Source organism: Homarus americanus, unplaced genomic scaffold (assembly GCF_018991925.1).
Source record: "Homarus americanus isolate GMGI-L3 unplaced genomic scaffold, GMGI_Hamer_2.0 scaffold27231, whole genome shotgun sequence".
NCBI lineage: Eukaryota > Metazoa > Arthropoda > Malacostraca > Decapoda > Nephropidae > Homarus > Homarus americanus.
The window spans coordinates 4,007,801-4,035,600 of NW_024718545.1; the positions used below are offsets into that span (position 1 = coordinate 4,007,801).

The window sequence follows — 27,800 nt, forward strand, 5'->3', positions numbered from 1 at the left end:
TGTGAACATATTCATCAAATGTTATAAACTACTGCAGTGTCAACTGAGTGTGCTAGAGATGCAGCAGATGGTGGCCCCCAAGTTCGTGGAAAGGTTCCAGCAATGTTCGGTGTCGGAGGGTGAGACTGTGGTGCTGCAGTGCCGCGCCGTGGGCACCCCCATGCCCGTCCTCTCCTGGCAAAAGGACGGCGTCACTGTTGAGAATACACAGAACGTCATGGTAATTAACTGCTGCGTCATTTTAACAATAACGTATCAGTTTTATTATCTCATTCTCATCCAATATGCATATACTGAATTGACACGTGTGATTTAATATATATATACTTCATATATTTTTTCGCTATAATGCTGCTTTGGTTCAATCAGCAGCAAGTGCAGACATTTACTTCATCAGTATAGTATAATGTTTGATGTGTTCCTTAAAGTTTAAACTATTTGTGTTAGCATTTAATGACATATGATGATTGTGTTGTTGCAGGTTCAGTTCGACCAGAACGGAGCGTCATGCCTACAGGTCTTGAGTGCTGGCGCCGCCGACGCTGGTTGGTATCAGTGCAATGCCCAGAATTCGGCCGGTTCCACAGCGACCCGCGCCCGCCTGCACGTCAAGACCGCCAAGGCCCCTGGGCCAAGTGCACCACTGCGACCTCATTTCCCTAAACCTACAAAGATTATCGAACCCGAGTAAGTGAATATTTGCTGTTAGTTAACATTACTGATGTTTTACAACAGAAGTTTGATTGGCATTCTGTGTACATGTGGCTGGTGCCATCATGTTCATAAGATAATATGGTAATTAGATAACTTATATTTGATAGTAACTAACTGTTACTGTTATGTTGCAGACCAGAACCGGAGCCCGAACTGATCATCCTGCGCCCCGTGGAGCGTGCCCACCATGTGCCTAAGGCCCCTGAGGAGGAGCAGCCCACCGAACCCCCCAAGTTTACACATCCCCTGAGGGATATCGATATCGTCGAAGGCACCCGTGCCCATTTCGAAGCTAAGGTGATACCCGTCGGTGACGCCACCATGAACGTCGAGTGGCTCATTGACGGCAGACCTCTTTCTGCCAGTAAGTGTTGAGTCACCTGTAGTGTCGCCTTGTTTCATGCATGACCGGTGAAGGGAAGACTAAGTTTTGTCCGCTTCTTTTGGATGTTCCTTAGAATCCACTCATGATGTGTTCTCTTAACTCTGTGCTCTATTATTACAAGTGAACAGGCAATAGAGATTCAAATAAGAAAATTGAAGATAATTTTTTTAATTCACTACATAATGTAAATGACTATACTGTGATCCAGGCAGCTTCTCCTTGTTGCATCTCCTTCAACAACTTCAGATATTCCTTCATTATAAAAGCCACTCCTCAATTGTCTTCCTTCACCTCCTCATGACTCTCTCACTTACACTCTTTTATATGTTTTCCACGTCCACATCTCTCACTTCAGTGGCTGTGACAATATTGGGGAGCGGTTGTATTTCTTTGTTAAGTCATCATCGACTTATAATGATTTCCTTGTGTCAGGTTCTCGAGCGACCGTCACTTACCGATTCGGCTTCGTAGCTCTAGACCTCCTGAATGTGATCAAGGCTGACGCGGGTGTGTACACCTGCCGCGCCACCAACGTCAAGGGCCAAGCCGAGACCTCTGCCAACCTTAGGGTGACGGGTAAGTCGCCTCCACATGGATCACACACGATCACCAAAGAAATTTTCAACATTTTGGTTTCCAAATGTCCTTAGTTGTTTACTTATCATTAGGTACTTGATACTTGTTTTAAAGAATTTACAAAAGTTGTCATCATTAAGCAAGATACTGTATATATTTTTGCATAAGTTAAATTAAAAGTATATGTTATTAACCCGTGTTGTTACCTATTTACATGTACAGTAGTTTATTAGATCGTACAAACTGGTGTACAAGTATAACGGACTTGTCTCTTGATCAACAGAGCGGCCCTTGATCGAGAGCCAGACACAACACCCCGAAGCTATGCAGCAGATCAGCTACCTGGAGGACCAGTCCCGCTACCAGCGTACGGTCTCCATTGATGAATCTACCACCATTAAGCCTACTTTCGTCAAGCCTCTGTGCAACCTGGGGGAAGTGATCGAGGGCAAGTATGCCCACTTCGAGGCCCAACTGCATCCCGTCAGCGACCCCTTCATGAAGATCGAGTGGTTCAAGGACGGCAAACATATTACTGCTAGTGAGTATAGAATGTACAGTATATTTGAGAAAGATGAAAACAGGCGTTGATGTGTGCCAGTGTGTATGTAGCAAACAATCATTCAAATACTCTATATACTGTCGGTATTTAATAATTTTCCTCTACACTACTTTGTTACCGTCACACACGAGCGTTGGGTAATCGAGTCCATCTTCCCTGTACCCCCACAGGTTCCCGCATCAACGTGATCTACAACTTCGGCTATGTCGCCCTCAACATCATGCAGCTGCGAGAGGAGGACAGTGGCACCTACACCGTCCGCGCCACCAATAAAGCCGGCGAGTGCTCCTGTCAGGCCTCCATCAAGGTTATCAGTGAGTACCTCAACCTTCACTGTTCTATACATGCTCTCTTCAGTTAAGTTTGTCAACACCTTGCTTAAGTATTCTGTCTAGGTTGTTTATGGACAGAGAAGAAGGGATATAGATCATTGTTTGTATATATACTGAGGTGAAGGGAAGAAGGGGTGACATTCATGATTGTCTTACAGCACTGTCCAGCGTGACGGGTGACCTCGGCATCCCAGAACAAGCCCAACACATCAAGAGTGTGGAGGAGATGGAGGCTTACAGGTAACATTCCCTATGTTTATCCTGAATGTATAAGATATTAACTGGTGTAATTTTCACTAATGCTGTGAACATGATATAATGACAAATGTTGATGAAACTTATGATGTATTTTAACACAAGTCTTCATGCAGTGTTTTAACTTGTATTTTGAATTTATCCTCTAGGCTACAGATGCTACAGAAGACTAGCGCTGAGATGGCCGAGGCAGTCACAGCCCCGGTGTTTAAGACACAACTCAAGGACTCGACAGCCCGGGAGGGTGGCTATGCCCACTTCGAGGCCCGCCTGGAACCTGTCGGTGACCCCGCACTGAAGGTGGAGTGGCTCAAGGATGGACGCCCCATGGAAGCCAGTGAGTCCTTTTTTAATATTTCTTACAATCCTAAATGATGAGTCCGGTGAAATTGAGGTAAAAATTATTTATCTTCTTATACTACACAGAGAAATTGAATGATTAGTATCTTCAGTATTTTTAGAAAGTGTTTCTGTTTCAGGGAGAGACACGAGTACATTTGAGTGCATTTAAGTCAAACTGCCCTTTTGTCCACGAACTTGAAACTATTCTGTTGTTTCAGGTTCCCGCGTTACTTCCTTCTTCAACTTCGGCTATGTTGCCCTTACTGTGAAGGCGCTCATTGTGAAGGATGCAGGAACGTACATCTGCCGTGCCTACAACGCCAAGGGTGAAGCTCAAGTGTCTTGCCAGCTCACTGTCATCTCCAAGACGGACCAGGAGGGAGAAAGTCAATATGAAGACACTGTGATGAAGATGCAGTACCTGGAGGATTCCTCTCGCTACCAGAGGACTGAAACTGAGGACGTCTCGGCTGTGTCAATACCCCCCAAGTTCCTCGGTCCCCTCAAGGGAACTAACAAGATTCTAGAGGGTCAAAAAGCTCACTTCGAGATTCGTCTTGAACCACAGAGTGATCCCACCATGACAGTTGAGTGGTACTTCAACGGACAAGTAATCATGTCAGCATCTCGCATCAAGACTTACCATGACTTTGGCTACGTATCTCTGGATATTTCTGATGTCCGACAGTCAGACGCCGGACAGTACACTGTAGTTGCACGCAACTCTCTTGGTCAGGCTCAGATGTCTACCGTCATGAACGTCGAGAGTAAGTTACCTTATATCGGATTCTTGTGGGATATATTACTTCTGTATTTGTAATTAATGTTGTAATATAATTTTCTTAAGTAGATACATTTATGCAGCTCATGTATACCCTGTATATACAGTATATATATTTGACTTTTTTCTTATACAGCTCGATCAGCCATCGACACCACCTCGATGCATGAGGTAAGTCTGAGCAAGACAGCTGCCCTGGAGCACCGCCACCGCGAGCCTCAGTATGATATTGAGGAGCTGACAAAGTCTAAGCCTGAATTTACTCAGCTGCTCCAGGACCCCAAGCCCCTGCCAGAGGGTAAGAACGTTCACCTTGAGGCTCGACTTGAGCCTATGAACGATCCAACCATGAAAGTAGAATGGTTCTTCAATGGAAAGCCTATTACCATCGGCTCTCGCTTCAAGACTTACTTCGACTTTGGTTTTGTTGCTTTGGATATTCTCGGAGCATACACCACAGACTCGGGAGAATATACTTGCCGGGCTGAGAATTATCTTGGCAGTGCCCATACTTCAGCGTGTGTCCACATTCAGAGCACTAGTGACATTCAGACTGACACCATGCACGACAGTGCCATGGAGCAGATTCACTACCTGGAAGACGCCTCTCGAAACCAACGAACAGCCGCAGAAGAGGCTGAAATTAATAAGGAACCGAGCTTCGTCAAGTCACTGAAGAACATCGAGACAGTTGAGGGCACCAACATTCACCTGGAAGCTCGCCTTCAGCCAGTAGGTGACTCATCAATGAGGGTCGAGTGGTTCTTCAATGATCAGTCACTCAAAGTAGGACATCGTTTCAGACCTGCATATGACTTCGACTATGTAGCTCTGGACCTACTGAGTGTATATCCCATCGACTCTGGTATCTACACCTGCAAGGCCACCAACCGTCTCGGTCAGGCTGTCACTTCAGCTTCGGTCAAAGTTACTGGTAAGTAAGACCAGAAAATGTATATTTGTGTTGCATGTCTATAAGCCTGTACCTAAAGTTTGTGTTTCCTCTACGAATTATTAGATCATCACCTTTTCCAATGTTTCCTGGAGTAACTATGATAAAGAACAACTTCTGATTTCCAATTAAGACTGGGAAACTTCTCTAGTATCAGTTCAAGACGGATATTGTCTACAGTTTAAATGAAAGTCCCAAGCCTCTGTTTATGATTCAGAAAGCCTTGTGTGTTTTTGGTCCCTTTGTCGGATACCAGATCCATATTGCCGTCACTTGTTCCCCTTGTCTAATATTACCTCTGTTGACCATCATATCAAACCAAGGCATTTGTATCCTTATCTTGACCCCAGTTGACCTTACCTTGACACCTTTCCCTGTAGCCAAGAAGGACCTAGTGTTCGACTCTGAACACCCAGAGAGCCTACAGAAACTTCAGTATCTGGACGACAGTTCACGCTATCAGAGACGAGAGACAATGGAAGAAGTTTCTGTCAAGATTATGCCTCGCTTTCTGACCAAGTTGAAGGATGTAACTCTGAGGGAAGGCATGCATGCCCACTTTGAAGCTAAGATCGAACCAATTACGGACCCCAACCTTCACATCGACTGGTATAAAAACGGACAACCTATCCAGATGGGATCACGATTCCGTCTGATCCACGACTTCGGTTACGTGGCTCTAGATATATCTGATCTCATTGAGGAGGACTCTGGTGTTTACACTTGCGTGGCTACAAACCTGATGGGCAAAGATGAGATCTCAGCTAACCTGAAGTGCATCAGTGAGTAACGTAGTAGGCCTGACGCTGGCTGGCTGTCACTGGGGCCTACACTCGCCTGCTGCACTCGTCAACACACTCTGCACTCCTGCTTGTAGACTAGTTAACATCTTTCCTCTTGTTGGCTCTTGCAGGTCACAGGAAAGGCTGATTTCCAGACTACTTTTAGAGCAGCATATATATTTTTGACAAATGTTTATTTTTGTTTTTTCCTTTCAATAATAGACACACTCGCTTGTCGATAAATTAATCAAAATTAACCCAAATTATTACATAAATAAATAAACTTTTTTTTTGCTTCAACATCGGACATTTTATATATTCTCTGATCTCTTACAGAATCAGAAGAATTAAATAACCTATCTAATAATTTTTTCAGCAATTTTACTATTTTATATCGTAGACTAACTTACAATAACATAAAGGTGATGGGTATATTTTGCATGGGGATAAGTTAAGAGAAGTCAAATGAGAAATTCTTAGTATCATGTGAATGGTTATCTAGTACAGTATACAGCAAAGTAAGCTTAAGTACTTTTTCCTTCAATAAATGGATGATATTCAGCTTATTGTATAGTAAATATAGGAAGCGTGGCATGATATATTATTTTGAAGTGAAGAAATCCTGACGTTTGTTATTTGTTATAGATTCGTCTAACATCGTGCTGGAGTCACAGAACCAGACCATGACTATGGAGCAGCTGCAGATGCTAGAGGACCGTAGCCGCTACTCCCGCACTGAGCAGGTGGAGGAGACCACCAAACAGGCCCCAGTGTTCACCACCTCCCTAAAGAACATCGAGATCTTGGAGGGTCAACGCGCTCACTTTGAAGTGCGTCTCATCCCTATCTCCGACCCCACCATGAAGGTGGAGTGGTTCCACAACAACACCCCCGTCAAGAGTGGTTCCCGTTTCACCGAGTATAATGACTTCGGCTTTGTGGCTCTTGACATCATGTATTCCTATGCTGAAGACTCTGGCACATACACCTGCCGTGCCACCAATATTATCGGTCAGGCAGTTTCCACATGTACTCTGGTGTGCCACACTAAGGAGTCCATCCTGATGGATACAATGAACCAGGACGCCATGAACAAAATCTCACGGCTGGAGTCATCATCTCGCTCCCAGCGTACTATCACCACCGAGGAGACCACCATGCAGGCTCCTGTCTTCACCTCACCCATCAAGGACCAGAAGCTCATCGAGAATGCACCACTGCACTTTGAAGCTCGCCTCATCCCCGTGGGTGACCCAGATCTTAAGGTGGAATGGTTCAAGAACAATATTCCTATCCAACAGGCCAACCGCATCTCCACCATGCATGACTTTGGTTACGTTGCTCTGGATATGAAGTACGTCAACCCTGAGGACTCCGGCACCTACACTTGCCGTGCCACCAACCGCCTGGGGCAGGCTGTTACAACTGCCACCCTCATGGTGACATGTGAGTACATCATATGTTTATTGGTCGCTGTCAACATTGTTTGCATCAGTCAGTTCTGTATTATAACATAATTTAATTCCTGTGCAAAGCAGAATGATGTGTCTAATCTTACCTATATTTTATTCTCCCTCCTACAGCCAAGGAGTCCCTCATGCTGGAGTCTCAGCACACTGAGGCCCTGGAGAAACTGCGTTACTTGGAGGACTCCTCCCGCTATACCAAGTCCTCCACTGAGGAGACTGTCATCACACAGGCACCTAAGTGAGTCTCTCTCTACTCTATGACCTCTCATTAACTGTATCTTCCTTTGTATCTAAAGTTTCAAATGATTTTTTATGTAAGGATGTACAGTACTTGAAGATGGGTAATTTTAGGTATTTTGAAGTAACGGATAAACCAGATGAACATTTGAGGCCTTGTTGTTGAGTGAGAACACCATAGATGAGCACATCTATTTTGTTCATTATACCAGAAAAAGTTTTTAAGCAGAAAAATGTAAAATATTTAATGATATTTGTCGGTGTCTTGCAGTACAACTTAAGGACCAGGTTTGATCAGGGTTACTAGCTCTAGTTCCCACCCAACTCTGTATAATACCTGGATATTTGACAAAGTTTTTTTTTCGTCATTTTACACACAGGAAGCTTGCCTATAACTGACGCCTTCACTAATAACTTATTCCTGGTAATTATACAGAAAACTACCGGTGTAATATATACTACGTATATAGATATGTTAATAAGTATGGTCTTGATTTATGTTTAGGTTCGTGGTGAAGCTGTCTGGACTGACAGAGCTGTGGGAGGGTCAGAGTGCCCACGTTGAGTGCCGCCTGGAGCCTTACCCAGACCCAAGCATGAAGGTGGAGTGGTTCCACAACGGCAAGTCTCTCCAGGTTGGACACAGATTCAGGTAAGCTACTACAGCCCGTGAAGGTGTACCATAACAATACAAGTCACAGTCTGTCTGGGTGAACTAAACGAGTGAGTAATATTTACCCAGACTTATATCCGCAATTTCCATTTAAATATTATTATCTTTGATAACATGACGTGTTAAATATTAAGGTGAAGCACTAAAGACAAATTAGATTAATACATTAATTATCTGAGCAATTTTAAACATATCTCTTTCAAAATTAATAAATTGATGTTATTTCAGGACAATGTATGACTTCGGGTTCTGCGCCATGGACATCCTGCAGGCAGTGGCCGAAGACTCTGGCACTTATGAAGTCAGGGCCACGAACCGCATCGGCACTGCCTCCTCCTCCATCACAATCCAGGTCAAACGTAAGTTTCAGCACCACTCTTTTAGTGTAGGAACACAATTATTAAGATTCCTGTTGTAGTGTCTGTTTACTAACAGTGAACTGTATCATAAGTTTACATCTCACTGTGCTTCAATCTGTTCTCCACAGCCAAGAGCGACTTCATCATTGAATCTCAACACCCGGAGGCCATGGCCCAGATCAGCCGCTTGGAGCAGAAGGCTCCAACCAAGCGTCCCGAAGACGCGGTGATGATCGAGAAGCCCAACTTCGGGCGATCCCTGAGGAACCAGGACCATCTGATGGAGGGACAGGCAATCCACTTGGAGGCTACACTTACCCCCGTCAACGACCCCACCATGAAGGTCGAGTGGTTCTTCAATGGACAACCAATTCCATCAGGTAAGGTTCTCTTCTCCCACTGTGAAGTATTTTACAACTGCCTTAAGCATTTATTTACACCTTTTATCCTTAGTACTTATCTCAAAGCAAGTTTCAGCTTAATAAGTGTACTGTAAGATAGTTAATTAATCTGTCACTCTTACAAGACAATAATGATAATAATTGATAGTTATGGTAAATATAATGTTTCGTTTTTGTCTCTCTTCAGGCCATCGTTTCCGCACAACTTACGACTTTGGTTTCGTGGCTCTGGACATCCTTTATGCTTACCCAGAAGACTCAGGAACCTACATGTGCAAGGCGACCAACGCTGCGGGTCAGGCCGTCACTTCATGCAGCATCGGGGTGGAGGGTAAGCTGCAGATGGCCCGACGTATTCACGGCTGCTTCGTCTACACCGGGGATAGGCCCCTCGTCCGCCTCCCTCAACACACCCCATACAACTAAATTTTTTACCACCTCCTTCAACACATCCTACAACATCCCCAACACATCCTTTACAGATAAATCTCCTCCACACACACACTCCAAAAGAGAGATATTGTCCTGAGTCTCTCTCGTCACACATACACCCAGACCTCCTCGTACCCTTCCTCCTACGACTAAATCTGCCACCAGCATATCTTTCTCCACACAGACACACACACACACACACACTTTCCTACACATTAACATTATAACGCCTTCCAGTATTATAAACCTGGCTTTATTTTGTGGGCCATACAACTGATATTTGTACTGAGTATGATAAGTGTTATTACATTTTATAGACGGTCAGTTCATTGATTATTTATTGTCACCATATTTGATTACTCTGCTGCTGCTTGTATTATGGAGACACAATATAAACTTATCATTAACTCATTACAGTACAGTTGTCCACACTTTACAGACTTTGTTCATGATAGCATTGTAGTGTTGGGGTTGTATAATGAACTCACTTTTTGGTCACAGTGAATCTTTTAAGACAAAAAAACAAAAACAAGTCAAGATTTTAACAAAGTTTTTTTTATATAATTACAATAAATAATACTAGCATACTTACACTGATACGTAAACCTATACGCTTTATAGAAACTTATATGGCTGTGCATGGTGTGTATACTATACTAATGTGTTGTAACGTTATCAGTCATGTTATTAATAGCTCATTCCCTTGGTTAATTCCCCAGTGACGGTCGTCCTTGGGTTATTAATTAGTGTAATAAGTTGTTAATGATATGGTTGACTATTACATGACTAACAAGTGCCTTATGAGGTGAGTTGTGGCTGATGCCTTGTCTTTCATCACTCTCCTCGCCTTTGTTAGCTTTACTGCATGTTGTTGTTGTTATTATTATTATTATGTGTTTATTTATGAGCTGAGTCTTGTGTCCGGCATATTGGTAAGAAGATTACACACAGTATTTAGTTTTCTACACATTTCTTATATGATAATTTCCGTAGTATAGTGTATTTTTATATTTATTTACTTATATTTTCGTAGTAGTTGTAGTAAAGCTTTTTTTTATTTGATAATTGTACAGCGTTTGTAGCCTGCAGATATAGATGTGTGTTGAACGTAGCATTTCGATATTATTGCTCAATGCTTGATAATGATGCACGCTTAAAGATGAACACTCGGACAGATGGACTGTGTGATCATGTGATCTGTGGGAGGCGCAGAAGGTACAGTACCAGATAATACTGGCCTCTTGTCCTTCGCCTTACGGCTTTTTCTGATCACTTGATGAAGTCTTCATCTGTCTGAGCATTTTTCGGCAGCAAATTTTTCGGCAGCAACCGCCATGTTGTTAGAAACTTAATTACGTTGATTAACGCCTCAACCACGACTCTCCCGCCGCTTGTGCGTGACAGTGTAGTGTGACACAGTGTAGTGTGACACAGTATAGTGTGACACAGTATAGTGTGACACAGTGTAGCTTGACACAGTGTAGCGTAACAGTATTGGCTGTGTCGCTGTATGTCGTTGTGTCTCATGTATCTATATTTGCTACTTAAAAAAAATGATGTGTAAGGTGGTAGTGCTGAGATACCCGACACAGTTAGCAGTTTAGTGAGTGGAGACAGTCGTGGCTTGAGCGTTAATGGGCGATAATTTGGTTTTAATAAATATGTGGTTGGCGTGTAAGTGAGTACAGTGCCCGATTCCTCTAGTCACCTAATGTAGTAGTTGTTGTTGTTGTTGTTGTTTTCTGCACAATGACTTCCTGTCTTTCACGGTATTATTATGATCACGTAATCCCCGTATGATCCACCAAGTAACACTTTGGCCGCTTGTCAACCATATACATCAAGGCTAGCTTATTCGTTCGTTTATTTGGCTGAGCTGTGCTTGTGATGGGCCACCACGCCGGGCCCCGCACCACCACCACGCTAACCGTGCCACGCACACGTAGTAGTCGCCTAAACACCCAAAACCACATTACCTCAAGAGGTTCTGGTTTGCGATGCAATATTCGTAGAGCATTAATAAGAAAATGAACAAAAACATTGAGAGTATATTTTCAAAATTGGATTCATAAATGTATTTTATCTGTATCATACTAAATTGCTCAGTGTCATCGGAGAAAGAGGCTTTTAATAAAGAACAAAACAACCTAACGTGTTTCCCTTCACTCCAAATAAGGAAGAAAATAAGTTAGATAAAATAGGACAATGTACTGCACTAGAAAGTAAGATTTAATGACGAAGTGGAAGAGCGAGGTGAGGTGACGTGAGGTGAGGTGGAGAGCGTGTACTGCAAACAATGCACAAGTCGCGTGAGCCTCTTTCTCTGGCCCTCCTGTCGAGACGTCAGCGTGCAGGTGACTGAGGGCGTGGAAGGCGCTTCATACCTGCGTAGGTGGCCGGGAGGGCGTGGGGGGGTGGCACAGGGGCCGTGTGGGCTTAAAAGGAGGAGGAGCTTCATGGAGTAAATTAGGCAACAGGTGATGAATACACTAAAAATATGCCCACCATGACTCATTCTTGAGAGCCTGAGTACAGGGGCTGACTGCTATTTCTAATCCTCCCATTGCTTACGTTCTTGAAACAAACAAGAGTAACTAGGCGTAATGGTGGTATAGTCGAGGGCGACCTCCGTGACCTGTTTCCTCTACAGGGGGTGGTTACCTCACACAGGTTACCTCACAGCCCTCCATCACCTGGGCCCCTTTGTCACTGTCATATTTTTTTTTTTTTTTTTAATCGTCTCCCTCTCAAAGTCTTTAATCCTTCTCTTCACCTGTTATTGTTCTCTGCTCCCATCTTCCATACACTCTTCGCCTGCCTCTCCTCCACATGTCCTGGTCACTTTACCCATAAAGGCGAGACAAACAAAGAGTCGCATTCGTGACCAGGTTCAGTTTAAGCTCGTTATTTCTCTCCGCTTAACTGGTGTTTATTGCTGATGCTAGTTGCTGCGTGGTGGTGCTGTGGGACGCCCTCACCAGGTGTGGCCTAAGACGGTGGGGGTACAGGTGAAAATAGCCGTAATTACTTGTGGCGGCCCAGGTGGGAGACAATCCCTCACCTGACGACGATGTTTCTGGGCGGAAACTTCACCCCAGCTGCCAGCAACAGAACGAATGAACTTTCTTAATATAGACGTCCTAGTATCAGTTTTCGTAAGAACTCGTGTTCAGGTGACTAGTACAACAACTCGCCGGGAGGTAATAAGTAAAAAAAAAGCTATTTATCTTGCCGAACATTTAGTTTACATGACTCCTCAGGAGGTGTCAGATAAGGTAATCAGTTTATGAAGTGGAGGTAGCGGCTCCCTCCTCTACCCTCGGCGGCGCCAGGTAGGGGAGGGGCGGCTGCCAAGATGGAATTTTTTTGACCACTAATAATACCGTATTAGCACACATGGGGAGGCCCGAGCCTTATCCCACTCGTTAAAGGTTTTCTGGTGGGCAGAGAACTTACGATGGTTGAGTTACGACCTGCACTTTGTGGCTGTGTTTTATTACCACCATAAAAATTAAGAATTCTTAACCAGAACGTTATTTTGGTTACGAGTTATTGAACAGTTATAGCAGAGACTGTTAACCTTGGCACGGGGAGCAGGTATATGACGTCATGCTCAGCCAGAACAACACCGATATAACTAGAGTGACAGCTGGGCGGCGAAGGAAGTGTGCACCACCAGCTGCTATATTATGGCACATGAACTATATTGTACCCGGGGGGATAATCTTAGCTCTGATTACTGCAGATGGTGGAGGTGGGTGGCAGGAATGTAGGTGGGTGGTGAGGTGGGTGGCAGGGTTGTAGGTTGGTGGTAGAGATGTAGGTGGGTGTCAGGGATAGAAGTGGGTGGCAGGGATGGAAGTGGGTGGCAGGGATGCAGGTGGGTGGTGAGGTGGGTGGCAGGGATGTAGGTGGGTGGTAGAGATATAGGTGAGTGTCAGAGATGTAAGTGGGTGGCAGGGAGGGAAGTGGGTGGCAGGAATGAAAGTGGGTGTCAGGGATAGAAGTGGGTGGCAGGGATGCAGGTAGGTGGTGAGGTCGGTGGCAGGGATGTAGGTGGGTGGCAGAAATGTAGGTGGGTGGCAGGGATGTAGGTGGGAGGAGATGTAGGTGGGTGGCAGGGATGGAAGTGGGTGGCAGGGATGAAAGTGGGTGTCAGGGATAGAAGTGGGTGGCAGGGGATGTAGGTGGGTGGCAGGATGTAGATGGGAGGAGATGTAGGTGGGTGGCAGGGATATAGGTGGGTGGCAGAGATGTAGGTGGGTGGCAGGGATGTAGGTGGGTGGTGAGGTCGGTGGCAGGGTTGTAGGTGGGAGACAGGGATGTAGGTTGGTGGCAGAGATGTAGGTGGGAGGAGATGTAGATGGGTGACTGGGATGTAGATGGGTGGCATGGATGTAGATGGGTGGCAGAGATGTAGGTGGGAGGGAGATGTAGATGGGTGACTGGGATGTAGATGGGTGGCATGGATGTAGATGGGTGGCAGAGATGTAGATGGGAGGAGATGTAGATGGTGGCTGGGATGTAGATGGGTGACTGGGATGTGATGGGTGGCAGGATGGATGTGGGTGGCAGGGGATGTAGATGGGTGGAAGGATGTACTGTAGGTGGGTGCAAGGATGTAGGAGGTGTGGGGATGTAGATGGGTGGCAGAGATGTAGATGGGTGGCAGAGATGTAGGTGGGAGGAGATGTAGGTGGGTGGCAGAGATGTAGATGGTGGAAGCGATGTACTGTAGGTGGGTGGCAAGGATGTAGGAGGGTGGCAGGGATGTAGATGGGTGGCAGAGATGTAGATGGGTGGCAGAGATGTCGGTGGGAGGAGATGTAGGTGGGTGGCAGAGATGTAGATGGGTGGAAGATGTACTGTAGGTGGGTGGCAAGGATGTAGGAGGGTGGCAGGGATGTAGATGGGTGGCAGAGATGTAGATGGGTGAGAGATGTAGGTGGGAGAGATGTAGGTGGGTGGCAGAGATGTAGATGGGTGGAAGCGATGTACTGTAGGTGGGTGGCAAGGATGTAGGAGGGTGGCAGGGATGTAGATGGGTGGCAGAGATGTAGATGGGTGGCAGAGATGTAGATGGGTGGCAGGGATGTAGATGGGTGGCATGGATGTACAGTACAATATGCAGGTATGACACCTCACGATCCTTGTGGCCACCCCACACTGCTGCGGGGAGACCTGCAGCCAGTCAGGAATAGGTTGGAGCGGCGGCTTACCTCAAACTATTAAAACAGACAACACGACCTAACCTAACCTAACCTAATCTAACCAGTCATATGAAGCTAGTTAATTGAAGAAAAGAAATACACCGAGATAGAAGCATTTACGGACACTGTAGTCTGGCTGTGTAGAGCGAAGCATTTACACTACACTGACGAAAACATTTACACTGCGCTGGTGAAAAAAAAAACTGAATAAATGAAGAAAAAAAAAATCTCATGACATATTCACTACAGACATGACAAAGATTAAATATATTTTTGCACTGAAATTATTGAAACAAAGAGTAATATTTATCAAAAGTAACGATAAAGGTTGAGGTATATTTCAACGAGCTTATTACGGGTAGAAATAATGTGTTTATTTATATATTGAGAAGCGAAAAAGATTGAACTATACCAAGAGAGTGTAGAAGTATACATTAAAAAAATATTGAAGAGTTGAAAGTCACAGTAGTTGTGTACAAGAAATAAGAGGAGTAAAAGTTAATTGGTTTTATATACACCGTTATTTTCACGCTGCACACTATGCGGGGAACGGCTGGAGTCTCCCCTTGTTGTCTTGTAACAGCGAGTGACCACAACCCCGCGGTAAGTTGATGACGTCACTTGTTGGGGGGGGGGGGATGGTAGTGCATCTGTAGCTAGGAATAAACATTGATGCCGATGACGTATTGGTGACGTAATTATCTTGATTAGAATTTAAATTGATGACGCAGTTATCTTGGTAGTGATTATTGAGTATTGTATTTTTAACGATGACAATGATGACGTCATAATTAATTCCTGACATCAATGACTTGTAAATGACATAAGGATTCTTTTTCCTGTAATTTAGTGCTGTTTACTGTACGTATTATCGTTGTTTTTCATTAACACAAAAGCAAGTAAACCTTTTCTTGAATAAATTTCAACCTGTAAATAGTAGCTGCTATATAAGACGTGATTATGAGTATTTAGAACAGAAAAAAAATACAGTTAAATACCATGTTGCATAGTTTAATATATATTGAATAAAGTCTGCTTTAAATATGTTGAATAGCAAGTTGTAATTGACACTTATGAAATAGGTGTTGGTCTGTGTGTGTTGGTTGGGGGTGAGAGGTGGGGCGTGGTGATAATGACGCAAGAAATAAACACAATTAGTCAGGGTGTGTTAGACAGTGAGGCAGGCGAAAAAGTTGTTCAGGCGCAGGAAATAGTTTTGCTAGAAAAGGGTTACACACGAAATAATCATTTAGTGTGTTAGAATAGCGAACTACACGAAATAGCTGCCAGTATAGCGAGACACACGAAATAGCTGTCAGTATAGCGAGACACATGAAATAGCTGTCAGTATAGCGAGACACATGAAATAGCTGTCAGTATAGCGAGACACATGAAATAGCTGTCAGTATAGCGAGACACACGAAATAGCTGTCAGTATAGCGAGACACACGAAATAGCTGTCAGTATAGCGAGACACACGAAATCAGTCATTTCGGGTGTGTTAGAGTAGAGGAACTTATCAAGGCCTCCCTCCACCACAGGTACGACTGGCATGCAGACAGAGACCCTGGATGAAGAGCGCCTCCGTAAGATTCGTCAACTGGAGGCGATGGGCCAGCGTACTGAGGAGGCCAAGGAACAGGTGTTCCAGAAGCCAGTCTTTACCACCCCGCTCATCAAGTGAGTTAATCCGTCTCCTCTTTGTTGAGTTGATTATTCCTTGTTAATTAATCTAGTTATTCCCTTGTTAAATGATCTAATTACTTTTTTTAAGCGAACTATTTATTATTTCATCGAGGCAATTATTTCCTTGTTAAATGAGTTAATTATTCCCTCGTTAGTGAGATTATTATTCTCCCTCGTGTTCACTGCTAGAGTAACCCTCCATCTCTCCCTCAGTGTGGACAACTTGGTGGAGGGTGAGAGGTGCCACTTGGAGTGTCGTCTGGAACCCATCAACGATCCCAACCTGAAGGTGGAGTGGTTCGTGAACGGCGTCGAGATCAAGGCTGGTGAGTGAGACGAACCCTTACCATTGTTTAATTGACTCTCTCTCTCTCTCTCTCTCTCTCTCTCTCTCTCTCTCTCTCAATGTAAAAATTTCTGTTCAGACATGAAAGATATTTTAAAAACTGGAATCGATTTTTTTTAAGCTGTAATATCTGGTTAGATTTATGATCTTAAGTCACAGCTTTAGGTGAAACTTATGACTTTATGTTGCCAGGTCACCGCTTCCGCACCACACACGACTTCGGATACGTCGCCCTGGACATCCTCTACACATATGCTGAGGACTCCGGCACCTACCTATGCAAGGCCACCAACAAGTTAGGCGAGGCTGTCAACTCCTGCAACGTCAAGGTCTCAGGTTAGTTCTGCTCACTCCTTTGGGTTATCATTTACTCTCTAGAGAAGTCTTGATGTATACTGTCAACAAGAGCAATAGACTGAAGTTGTGTAGGTGTAAGTTATGCAGGTCTTTAAGGTCTTCTGTTGCTTTACACAAATTAAGGCGAGGAAATATTTTGGTTCAGAGAAGATTAAAAGTGGTGTCATGCTGGGTCTGATGCACGTTTTCCTCTACATTTTTCTGGGTGGTGGAGTGTGGTTGATGAAGAGCATATTGAAGTGTATAGGAGCAAAATGTTTACTTAACCTGTTTTGTGCAGCTCGTCGCTCCATCTACCTGGACACACAGCATCCCACAGGCTGGGAGAAGATCCAGAACTTGGAACAGCGCGGCCGCTACGAGCGCATCGAAGTCTCGGATGTGCCCATGCAGGCTCCCAGGTTCACTTCAGAACTCAGGGTACGTCTCTTGTCTCCATTTTATAACAGATTTAAACGTTATAATTAATTGAGTAAAATTTTTGTTTTAAATCTTAGATGAATTTAACTTCAAGGACAAGGTACAGTATTGTACTTCTAAGTTATTGTAATCCTACATGGAAACATAATATGATTCACTCTATATTTACAGGGTAACACTCTGTTGTCTGAGGGACAGCATGTACACTTGGAGGGTCGTATTGAACCCGTGCACGACCCCAGCATGCGCGTTGAATGGTACCATGATGGCAAGGCCTTGCAGTCCGCTGCACGCTTCCATACTACCTTTGACTTTGGCTATGTGGCTTTGGATATCACCACCGTGTACGCCGAGGACTCTGGCGAGTACACCTGCCGCGCCTTCAACCACATGGGTGAGGCAACTTCATCCATTACCTTCAAGGTGGAGGGCAAGGAGGGCGTAATCTATGAGTCTGCCCGCCCTGAGGGTCTTGAGAAGATCCGTCAATTGGAGGACAGCACCCGTCTGGGCCGCCAGGTGAGACCTTAAGCTTGATTATTTAACCTCGGAGGTAACTTGGTCCAGTTTAATGAAGATCAGTAACTAATACGAGTGTTTTGTAAAAGTTTCTTTATCAGTGTCGGTTAATATTACCAACTGGATCGTGTGATCACGTGTTGTGACACTCCTTAAGCTCTCCTGAACACTTACAGCTGTAGGCCGTCTAACTATTTGAATATGACGTCACACCATCATGTTTTCTGGACTGCAAAGTTTTTCTCTTTGATTTTCAGGTTTCAGAGGAAACCCGCACCTTCCAGCGCCCTGTCTTCACTCAACCTCTACAGAACTTGGACAACCTTGTGGAGGGCGAGACAGCCCACTTCGAGTGTCGCCTGATTCCTGTCGGCGATCCCAACCTCAAGGTGGAATGGTTCAGGAATGAGAAACCTATTGAAACCAGTGAGTACAACCTTACCTCTCTGTCTTGAACGAAACTGTTAAGAGCATTGTGACATTAAGTTGAAATCACAATGTTGCCATAACTAAATCATATCCACCGCATTCTTGCTCTTCTGAGTTGATAACGTATTAACCGAATTTCAGGCTCCCGCATCAACCGCACCCACGACTTCGGGTATGTGGCTCTGGACATCACTGGTGTGCGTCCTGACGATGAGGGAATATACATGTGTCGTGCCTACAACGACCTGGGTGAGGCGGTTACCACTGCCTCCATCAAGATCAAGTGTAAGTACAGTACCTGCTGCTACTCTTCCACTGTATCGTGTGTGTGTGTGTGTGAGTGTGCACGCCACATTCTGTAATGTTTTTAAAGGTAAAGATTCTTTTATGTAATATTGATTAATATTTATCACCTATGAATTATCGAGTTTGCAAAACATAGACGCCCATGTCTGATGTGTAATTAGATTATCAATATGTTTGTGTTTCCTCCTGCAGCTCATGCCACCATTCAGCTGGAAACCCAGCATCCAGAAGGCATGCGGAAGATCCAAGCCCTGGAAGAACGCAAGCCAGCCGCTCGTGATGATGCTGGAGAAAAGGTAAAATCCTTCCATGAAACTTATGTTTTACTGATTATTTTAGTTGTTTTACAAATGGTTCTGATTTTTGTACATTTGTTTATGGTTTCAGTAAGGAAAATTAAAGTGCTGAATCTAAGCTATGTTGCATGTACTGTAGTTCAGCCACACGTGTTTCAACCTTTTAGACAAATGGCTTTTTTCTTATAACAGGTGTACGACAAACCTGTGTTTACCACTGCATTGACTGGACCTTCCCAAGTCATGGAAGGTCAGACTGCCCACTACGAGTGCCGTGTTGTACCCGTTGGTGACTCCAACATGAGGTACGAGTGGTACTGCAACGGTGTCGAACTCAAGATGGGTAAGTGGTGATCACACTCATAAGTCACTCATCAAAATGTTGGCATTATATACATGTATGCACTCAAAATATTCTTAATAAGTGTCTGTTATTTGGCCCCACGTGAACTATGAAGTGAATGTTTGTTTCAGGCTCAAGGTTCACCACCACCCATGACTTCGGTTACGTCACATTGGACATTCTCCAGTGTGTGTCTGAGGACTCTGGCGTATACATGTGTAAGGCCATCAATAAGGCTGGCGAGGCTGTGAGTTCCTGCTCCACCAGGGTCATAGGTGAGTCCCCATGCATATTGTTTAAATAGACTTTAAGCATGACACATTCTGAAGTCGTTTGGTGTAATTATGCTTATGTGGTTTTTACAAGAAGAAAAGTTTTGATTTTTTACTTGGTTTTAATGGCATATAAGACTAGAACTTATATACCATCACAAAAGGAGGTTTTTTAATTGTTCGTTTTATTAACACAGCGAGGGACAGTATCCTGGGCGACGCTCTGCACCCCGGCTGGGAGACAATCCGACTGCGCGAGACCCAGTGGAACCGCGTGCCCGAGACCCCAACCTCCCCCGAGCAGCAGGAGCCGCCTATGTTTACCAAGCACCTGGAGAGCTACGAGCGCTTACAGGTGGGTTCTTTAATAGTGGGTAATCCTCTACAGTAGGTGTGCTCCTCTGAGGGCCCTCTTGTGATATATTTCCAGACGACCTTTTTTTTTTATATCTCTTGGGGTAATCTTCTCGGTTTGGTTTGTCTCACCCTACATTTTTTTTCATAGTCTTAATAGCTAATACGGAAATATATTCTCGTGCTCTTACTAAGGCTTTGAACACTTCAGCTCGAAGAAATCTAAACACACTGAGGTAATAGAAACAATACGGTGCTTGATAAATATTAGACTGATAGTGTTGTTGTTCATGTTCATACAGGAGGCTGGCAACGTGCGTCTCGAGGGCCAGGTACAGCCAGCTCATGACCCTAACCTCAGCATCGAGTGGTTCAAGAATGGAATCCAACTGGCCACTGGTATGTCGTGTGTGTTGTCTTGTGGGGTACAGGATTATCATGAGTGGTGGCTGTGGAGGGTTTCTGTTCACCCTTATGGCTTTGTGTGTTTATTTTAGTGTTAATTTCTAAGAGTGAAATGTCTGTTATATTTTAGAATTAATATTTGATGTGGAGACATTAATACATGAGGTAATTTATGAGAGTAGTTGTTACTGTGTTGCTTTACTGTGAGTTGTGTGGGGGATACTTATCACACTTGGGTTGTTGATGTTTGTGTCATGTCGCGTGGGGTGTTGGTTCAGTTATGGGCTGCTGTATGACCAACAGCTACACGAATCTAATTAAAAGATTCTGACAATTCAAAACAAGTTTGATTGATAAATTTAGCACTTTAATTAACTTATATACAAGAGAGAACTTGCACAGTGTATAGTACCATTTGAAAGTCCGCGAATAAATTAAGACGCCTATATTTTTTCTTGTATTGCATAACTACATAAATTAAAGTTTTATACCAGAGTCTTGTTCTGTTAGTGGCAGATCCAGTAAAGGTTCAGTAATGTGGTGGGTTATGAGGCCTAACTAGGGGTAGTAGACTATTGTGCAAGTCTCTAAGGACATAAGCTGCCCATATCAAGTGTCTTTGCTTTTACTGTTGCTCCGTAATGCTCTCCAGATATAAAAAGTAAAATGGAGAAGAGTGTTAAATACTAGTAATGGATGACAGGCGGATGTGACGAAAGTTGTTTGTCATTGATGTTAAGGAGTCACACCCAGGAGTTACACCCAGTTACAGCAGTGTTACAGCCGCCTGGTGTCCTCTCACCTTGACTGATAAGAGTCACAGGATCTACTTTACTGTGATCTTTTACAATAATATGTTATTTGTTTTTACGTTAATGTGTGTTAGTTTACGTTAATGTGTGTTAGTTTACGTTAATGTGTGTTCTTGTGGCTCAGAGAGTGAGAGTGCAGGAGACTACAACTCTCTGGACCACCACACATGTTACTGTTGCGACATGATGCGTGCATGGTAGAACATCAGGTAATTTTAAGCGCCGTCTTCTCCGCGAAGATGTTATAATTAAAGACTTAGTAATAATAATCACAATACAATCACGTCATCATTTCCTTCCTACTTTCGCCAGGCGCCGGAGGAATTGTGGGCTCCTACAATGAAGGTACAACTTGCTGTTTTCAGGTGGAGGGACTTAATGTAGTAGTGTAGAGACGATGGTGGTGGGTGACAGGGCTTTGTAGCATGCAGTTACTACAGTAGTATGTTTGTAGTTGTAGTTTGTTAATTCATGATTATCAACTGGAATGGAGATTATAACGTGTTCATCATTACAGTCACTTCTTCTAGTCACTGAGAGAGGAGATCTGACACCCTTTTTCACCTTTTTCATGACATCAGATTCTACTTGCTGGAATAGAAAATCTGATTACTGTATCTTAAGGTCAGAGTGACTAGTACAGTGCCCACAGACCTGAGTATCCTATCCTACAGCTGCTCTCACCGAAGGGAAGGTTGCCTCTACATAAGCATGTTGGGGGCCCTTAGATAATTAAGTAGATGCTGTGGGTACTCTTTGGTAACAAACAGTTTCCTCTCTCTAAAAAAACAAGATAATTTACAGCCTTTGGTCATTCATAATGTAAATATTTCTCACAGTTTCAAACAATAAGGATAATGAAAACAATGACCCAACTCTAGAAATAATTTGTAGTTTTGCTTTAGACCTTAAGAATGATTTGAAATAAAAAAAAGGCCAAAACGAAAATAGCTATAGAGGAATACAGTCCTGTGAGTAGGCATGTCTGGAATTTCTTTAGCTTGATTTACTTTTCAAATTACACAGTAAACTAAATGTAATAAATCTCCCCTACCAGGCACACGTGTCCGTAGTACGTTTGACTTCGGTCATGTGACTCTGGAGATCTCTGGACTCCGTGAGAACGATTCTGGCATCTACACCTGTAAGGCCGTCAACCGTGTGGGCGAGGCCGTCTCCACTTGCAACGTGAAGGTCTTCGGTCAGTGTACCACCTAACTTTCCTACCAAACATGTTGCAGTGTTATACTTCGCCTGTGTTTACAACCACTGAGGAACTTTATTTACTTAGTGCACCGTCTGTTTAAGGTCTAAAATTGGAATATTCCGTGATAAAGAACACACAACTAAAATTAATGACAATCTTTACAGATCGCGATTGGCTTATTGGTGAGTCTGTGCACCCTGATGCTCTCTCCAAGATCGCTAAGCTGGAAAAGCCAGCAGCTGGCCCTGGCTCCCCCGAAGAACCTACTTACGATGTGCCAGTGTTCATCTCCCACCTCAACAACGTAGAGTGTCGCGAGGGTGATAATGCTCACTTTGAGTGCAGGGTCGAACCTTCCAAAGACCCAACCATGAAGATTGGTATGTACATTTAGAAAATTTTATTTTGAAAAAAAAAAAAAAAACAGTACATGTACACTGTTATCACATAAAGATGATATGTTATGGAGAATATTGTCACAGCATCATAAATTAATACATTTCTTTCTTGACTCATCATGCAGAATGGTTCATCAATGGGAAGCCCATGCAGGCTGCAGCACGATATGCAGCTACTTACGACTTCGGATTTGTGTCCCTGGACTGTACCCATTGTTATGCCGAGGACTCCGGTATCTACATGTGCCGCGCCACCAATTCAAAGGGCTCCGCCTCCACCACCGGCACACTTAAGTGTCTCAGCAAGGCCAACCTCTACTTCGACACCCAGCATCCGCAGGGCAGAGCTGGCCTCGAGAAGGTGAGTTAAGCACAATAGCTACAGGTATACCTGTATACTCAGAGTTACTGGTGATTTAAAAAAATATATTGTTGTAGTCTATTTTATATTTTTCTGTGTCACAGACTTATGCCACATTTAACCACTATTGTTCACCCCAGGTGGAGGAGGCTGAGCGTGCCTACTGGGCCAAGTACCAGAGGCAGATGTCTGAACGGGATGTCACCTACCCGAAGCCCTTCTTTGTTAGGCCTCTGCAGACCAATTTCTCTCTCAGTGAGAACCAGGTTAGTTTTACTTTACTTGAGTATTGCTTGTGATTATATTAGGGTTCCTACAGTGTACCAGTGTCCCTACAGCAATTTTTCCTGACCATTAAACTTCATAATCAAATAATGTACTTTCACACCCAGGCTCTGCATATGGAGGCAAACGTGGAGCCCAAGCAAGACCCAGACCTTAAGATTGAATGGTTCTTGAATGGTAAGGTCTTAGAACAGGCTTCACGCTACAAAACCAGTTACGACTTCGGCCTAGTCACCCTTGACCTGAACGATGCCTACGAGCGTGATCAAGGCATCTACACCTGCCGTGCCTACAACAAGGTCAGTAGTTAAATTAATATCATGTAAAGTTGAAAACAGGAATAGCCGAACTTGTAGGCCAGAAGATACTATTTACCTTCCAATAATCCAGAATAGTCACACAGCGCTAGAATAACTCATTTTGTGTACACTAATAACAGCACAGCATCGGTTATGATCATGATAATATATATACCTGTATTACGAATGGGATAGGTGGAGCAGAGATGGAGCTCAAACATGATTTAAGGTGGTAGATGAATACAATATACTGTACTGTACTGTACTGTACTGTGCTCACCAGATTTATTTAAATTTTACTCATTGAAGGGAAACGTGATGTTATGGCATGGCTTGTGGTTTGTTACAGTAAAGAAAGTCCTTAAATATCACTTTCAAGTTACTGAACTAACAATATTATGCTTAGTACTCTACCTTGGTGTAATAAACATGAGTGGTAACTGTGTAAATATTGTGTGTTGCAGGCTGGCGAGGCCTTCTGCACGTCTACAGTTGTGGTGGGTAGTAAGGAAGCACTCATCGAGAGCACCCAACACCCAGCAGGCGAGGCTGGCCTTGAAGCCATCCAGGTGAGTCATAATATCTAGTGATTTTTTTTTTAAATTTACTGTTGTTAAAATATTGTACAGTAATATATATATATAGGCCTATATTTTTTTTTTTGGGGGGGGGGTTCATCTAAATCATTATGCTTGTGGGTCTTTCCTTATTCTTATAGAATTGTGAAAATCTTTATTTTATAAAAAAACTGTGAAAATCATTAATGTTGATCTTAATGCAAGAACTTGTGTCACCAGCTTATGGAGGAGAAGAACTTGCGTCGTGCTGACCGCGAGCTGCCAGACGAAGAGGGTCACCCACCTGTCTTCACTGTACCTTTCAAGGTAACTCACTACAACTTACAACACTCATTACACTTTTGGCTGGCAAAAATATTTTTGAGTACAATGTCTTATAAATGTCACATTTATATTAAACACTACTGTAAAAATACATAAACTGATCAATTGCAAATTTGTTGGCAGAATCTGAGCAACCTGGAAGAGGGTGAGATTGCTCACTTTGAGGCGATGTTAACTCCTGTGGGCGACCAGTCCATGAGGGTAGAATGGTTCTTCAACGGTGAGCCTCTCAAGGCGTCCCACAGGGTCCGCACCGTCTATGCTTTCGGAATGGTTGTACTCGAGGTCTTAGGAACAAAGGTCAGTCTTTCTTGAGCCTATTGTTTTATATTGCAAATAAATAAACCAGCGACTTTGTGAGATGAACACATTTGAGAAAACTAATTATTAGGTGAAGTTAACGTATCATCCTTAATTCATTTACGTGTTTTCTTCACAGATCGCTGATAGTGGAGAATACACTTGCCGTGCTCATAACAAGTGGGGCAAGGCAGAATGCTCAGTCACCTTGGAGTGTGTTGACCGTGCCCATGGTCAGCCACCAAAATTCACCACCCAAGTTCAGAGCCTGGAAGGCCTCAAGGATGGTGATTCTGCTCACTTTGAGTGTACTCTGATCCCCATTGGTGACCCCAACATGAAGGTAGAATGGTTCCATAATGGCCAGCCTCTGCGTAATGCTACTCGTATCAAGACCGTCAGTGACTTCGGCTTCGTGGTGCTAGATATTGCTTACCTACAGAACCATGATGCTGGAGAGTGGCTGTGTAAGGCCACCAACAAGTATGGTCAAGACACAACTAAGGCACATCTTAACTGCTTCGGCATGGGAGGAGTTTACACCGACTCACTACAACCCGCTTCTCTTGATAAGATTGCTGCTCTGGAGGGCCACAAGACATCACTTAGAGCTCCTACAACACCTTCAGCTGCTGAACCACCTAAGTTTATCACCCAGATCAGCAACATCGACCGAATGGTAGAAGGCCAGAGTGCTCACTTTGAGGCTCGTCTGAAGCCTGTGAACGATCCCAACCTCGTTGTGGAATGGTACAAAAATGGTAAGAAATTGCCTTCTGGACATCGCTACAGGACCTTCCATGACTTTGGAATTGTCATTCTTGACATTCTCTACTGCTATGAAGAAGATTCAGGCGAGTATGAGGCTCGGGCTGTCAACAAATTGGGTGAGGATAAGACCACGTCTAGCCTCAAGTGCATGAGCAAGACAAACCTCATTTTGACGCCCCAAGTGCCAAAGGGAATGGAAGGAGGCTTGCAGAAGCTCCAAACATTGGAGGATTCAGCCTGGATGCGTCGCGACTCTGTTACATCTGAGAGGGTTGGCATGGCGCCTAAGTTCACTGTTCCTCTAAGCAATATTGACAGCATGAAGGAGGGTGAAAATGCTCACTTTGAGGCCCGTCTGGTGCCTACAGATGATCCTCGTCTGAAGGTTGAATGGTACTGGAATGGCAAGCCCATGAAGTACAGTTCTCGCATCCGCCAGTTCTGTGACTTTGGCTTTGTTATCATGGAAATATCCCCTATTTACCCTGAAGACTCTGGTGAGTATATGTGCCGAGCATTCAACGACTATGGTGAGGCCGTCACTAAGGCCACACTTAAGTGTGAAGGCAAGCGGTCCATCATTCTAGAAAGTCAACTGCCCAAGTCCATGCAGAAGGGCATGGAGAGGATTGCTGAGCTGGAGGGTCTTATGATCAAGTCTCCTGATTTGGGCACACCATCTGATGCTGGACAGCCACCCCAGTTCGTTACACAGCCTCAAGATTCAAGTATTCCAGAAAATGGTTTGGCACACTTTGAGTGCCGCCTCTTGCCAGTTAATGATCCAAATCTCCGTGTTGATTGGTACCACAATGGTCGCGCCCTGAGTGCTGGTTCCCGCATCAAGACCATCAATGACTTTGGTTATGTCATCCTCGAAATGGCTAACTGTTATGGTAAGGATGCTGGCACCTACACGTGCAGAGCCATGAACAAGCATGGAGAAGCATCTGTTGAATGCAAGTTAAATGTGTCCACCAAGAGCGGTATCGTCTTGGACCCACAGGCGACTGGCAAATTCGGTAATTTGACCGAGGCTATTCAGAAATTGGAGGAGAACAAGTACAAGAAGGAGGATGTTGGTCAAGAGGAGGAAAAGGCTTTCCCTCCACGCTTCGTCACCAACCTCGAGGATATTAACGACTTAGTTGAAGGCCAGCCAGCTCACTTTGACTGTCGTGTGGAACCTGTTGGAGACTCTACCATGCGAATTGAATGGTTCCATAATGGTATGCCTCTTGCAGCTGGATCTCGTGTACATATGATGGATGACTTCGGTTTTGTTGTGCTTGATCTGGAATGGACATTCGCCCGTGACACAGGTGAGTACATCTGCCGTGCCACCAACAAGTGGGGCCAGGCAACGACCAAAGCCATGCTCAATGTTCGCTTTAAGCATGGCGTTGACCTCAGCACACAGCTACCACAAGGTATGACTGCTGAAAAGTTGAAGGAGTTGGAACGTGGTCCTCTCACCGAGAAATTCGATGCCGATGTTGAAATGGTGCCTCCCAAGTTTACTGTTCCCATCAAGAGCCAGAGCTTGCAGGAGGGTGAACGTGCCTTCTTTGAAGCCCGAGTTGAACCTCGCAATGATCCCAACCTTCACATTGAGTGGTACTTCAATGGCAAAGTTCTGCAGTCAGGTCATCGCTTCAGAACAAGCTTTGAGATGGGTCATGTAACTCTGGAGTTGCTCCACACCTACGCTGAGGACTCCGGTGAATATGTTTGCCGTGCTTACAACAAGCTTGGTGAAGACTTCACAAGGGCAACACTAAAGTCCAAGGGTTAGTATTTGTTTTGAACAATTTGGTCATTTATCTTCACTCCATCATAGTTTTATATCTTTATTATAATGACGCATGCAGTATAGGTAAAATAAATTAATAATTATTATTTTTTTAATGCAAACAGCAAGCCAGTCGGTGGTGCTAATGTCGCAGGTTCCTAAGGGCATGAAGAGTGGCCTGGACTTCGTCTCCCAGATGGAGGAGACCCTCAAGAAGTACTGTAAGGAAGTCATGCTCACACAGGAAGATATTTATGAACCCGAGAAGAGACAACCTCCTCGCTTTGTGACACAAATTAAGGATGTAAAAGACCTTAAGGAAATGGAAGAAACCAAATTTGACTGCCAGTTGGCGCCTGTTGGTGATCCCAACATGAAGGTGGAATGGTTCTTCAACGGTCGTCCACTGCCTTACAGTAATTATCCTGACTTATTATGTAACCTTTTCTCAGTAGTATTTTTAATCCATGCAATTCAA

The 27,800-nt window shown here is 44.1% G+C and overlaps 1 protein-coding gene across 1 annotated transcript in view; it reads left to right on the forward strand.

Annotated features, from left to right (window-relative positions):
• The window catches only part of LOC121859754 (titin-like), a 206,917-nt gene that overhangs the window by 42,165 nt on the left and 136,952 nt on the right, over positions 1-27,800 (forward strand). The window contains 39 exon segments of the mRNA XM_042356741.1: positions 38-220; positions 482-687; positions 849-1,078; positions 1,532-1,675; positions 1,959-2,216; positions 2,408-2,551; positions 2,728-2,809; positions 2,974-3,161; positions 3,385-3,933; positions 4,084-4,881; positions 5,280-5,681; positions 6,327-7,127; positions 7,265-7,388; positions 7,893-8,039; positions 8,289-8,419; positions 8,548-8,799; positions 9,008-9,151; positions 16,004-16,142; positions 16,362-16,474; positions 16,687-16,830; positions 17,132-17,271; positions 17,443-17,790; positions 18,048-18,216; positions 18,361-18,504; positions 18,718-18,821; positions 19,014-19,164; positions 19,296-19,439; positions 19,634-19,791; positions 20,093-20,189; positions 22,065-22,208; positions 22,379-22,594; positions 22,738-22,973; positions 23,114-23,239; positions 23,366-23,557; positions 24,022-24,126; positions 24,355-24,441; positions 24,583-24,759; positions 24,899-27,320; positions 27,448-27,738. Of these exon segments, the coding sequence (XP_042212675.1) occupies positions 38-220; positions 482-687; positions 849-1,078; positions 1,532-1,675; positions 1,959-2,216; positions 2,408-2,551; positions 2,728-2,809; positions 2,974-3,161; positions 3,385-3,933; positions 4,084-4,881; positions 5,280-5,681; positions 6,327-7,127; positions 7,265-7,388; positions 7,893-8,039; positions 8,289-8,419; positions 8,548-8,799; positions 9,008-9,151; positions 16,004-16,142; positions 16,362-16,474; positions 16,687-16,830; positions 17,132-17,271; positions 17,443-17,790; positions 18,048-18,216; positions 18,361-18,504; positions 18,718-18,821; positions 19,014-19,164; positions 19,296-19,439; positions 19,634-19,791; positions 20,093-20,189; positions 22,065-22,208; positions 22,379-22,594; positions 22,738-22,973; positions 23,114-23,239; positions 23,366-23,557; positions 24,022-24,126; positions 24,355-24,441; positions 24,583-24,759; positions 24,899-27,320; positions 27,448-27,738 (10,630 nt within the window).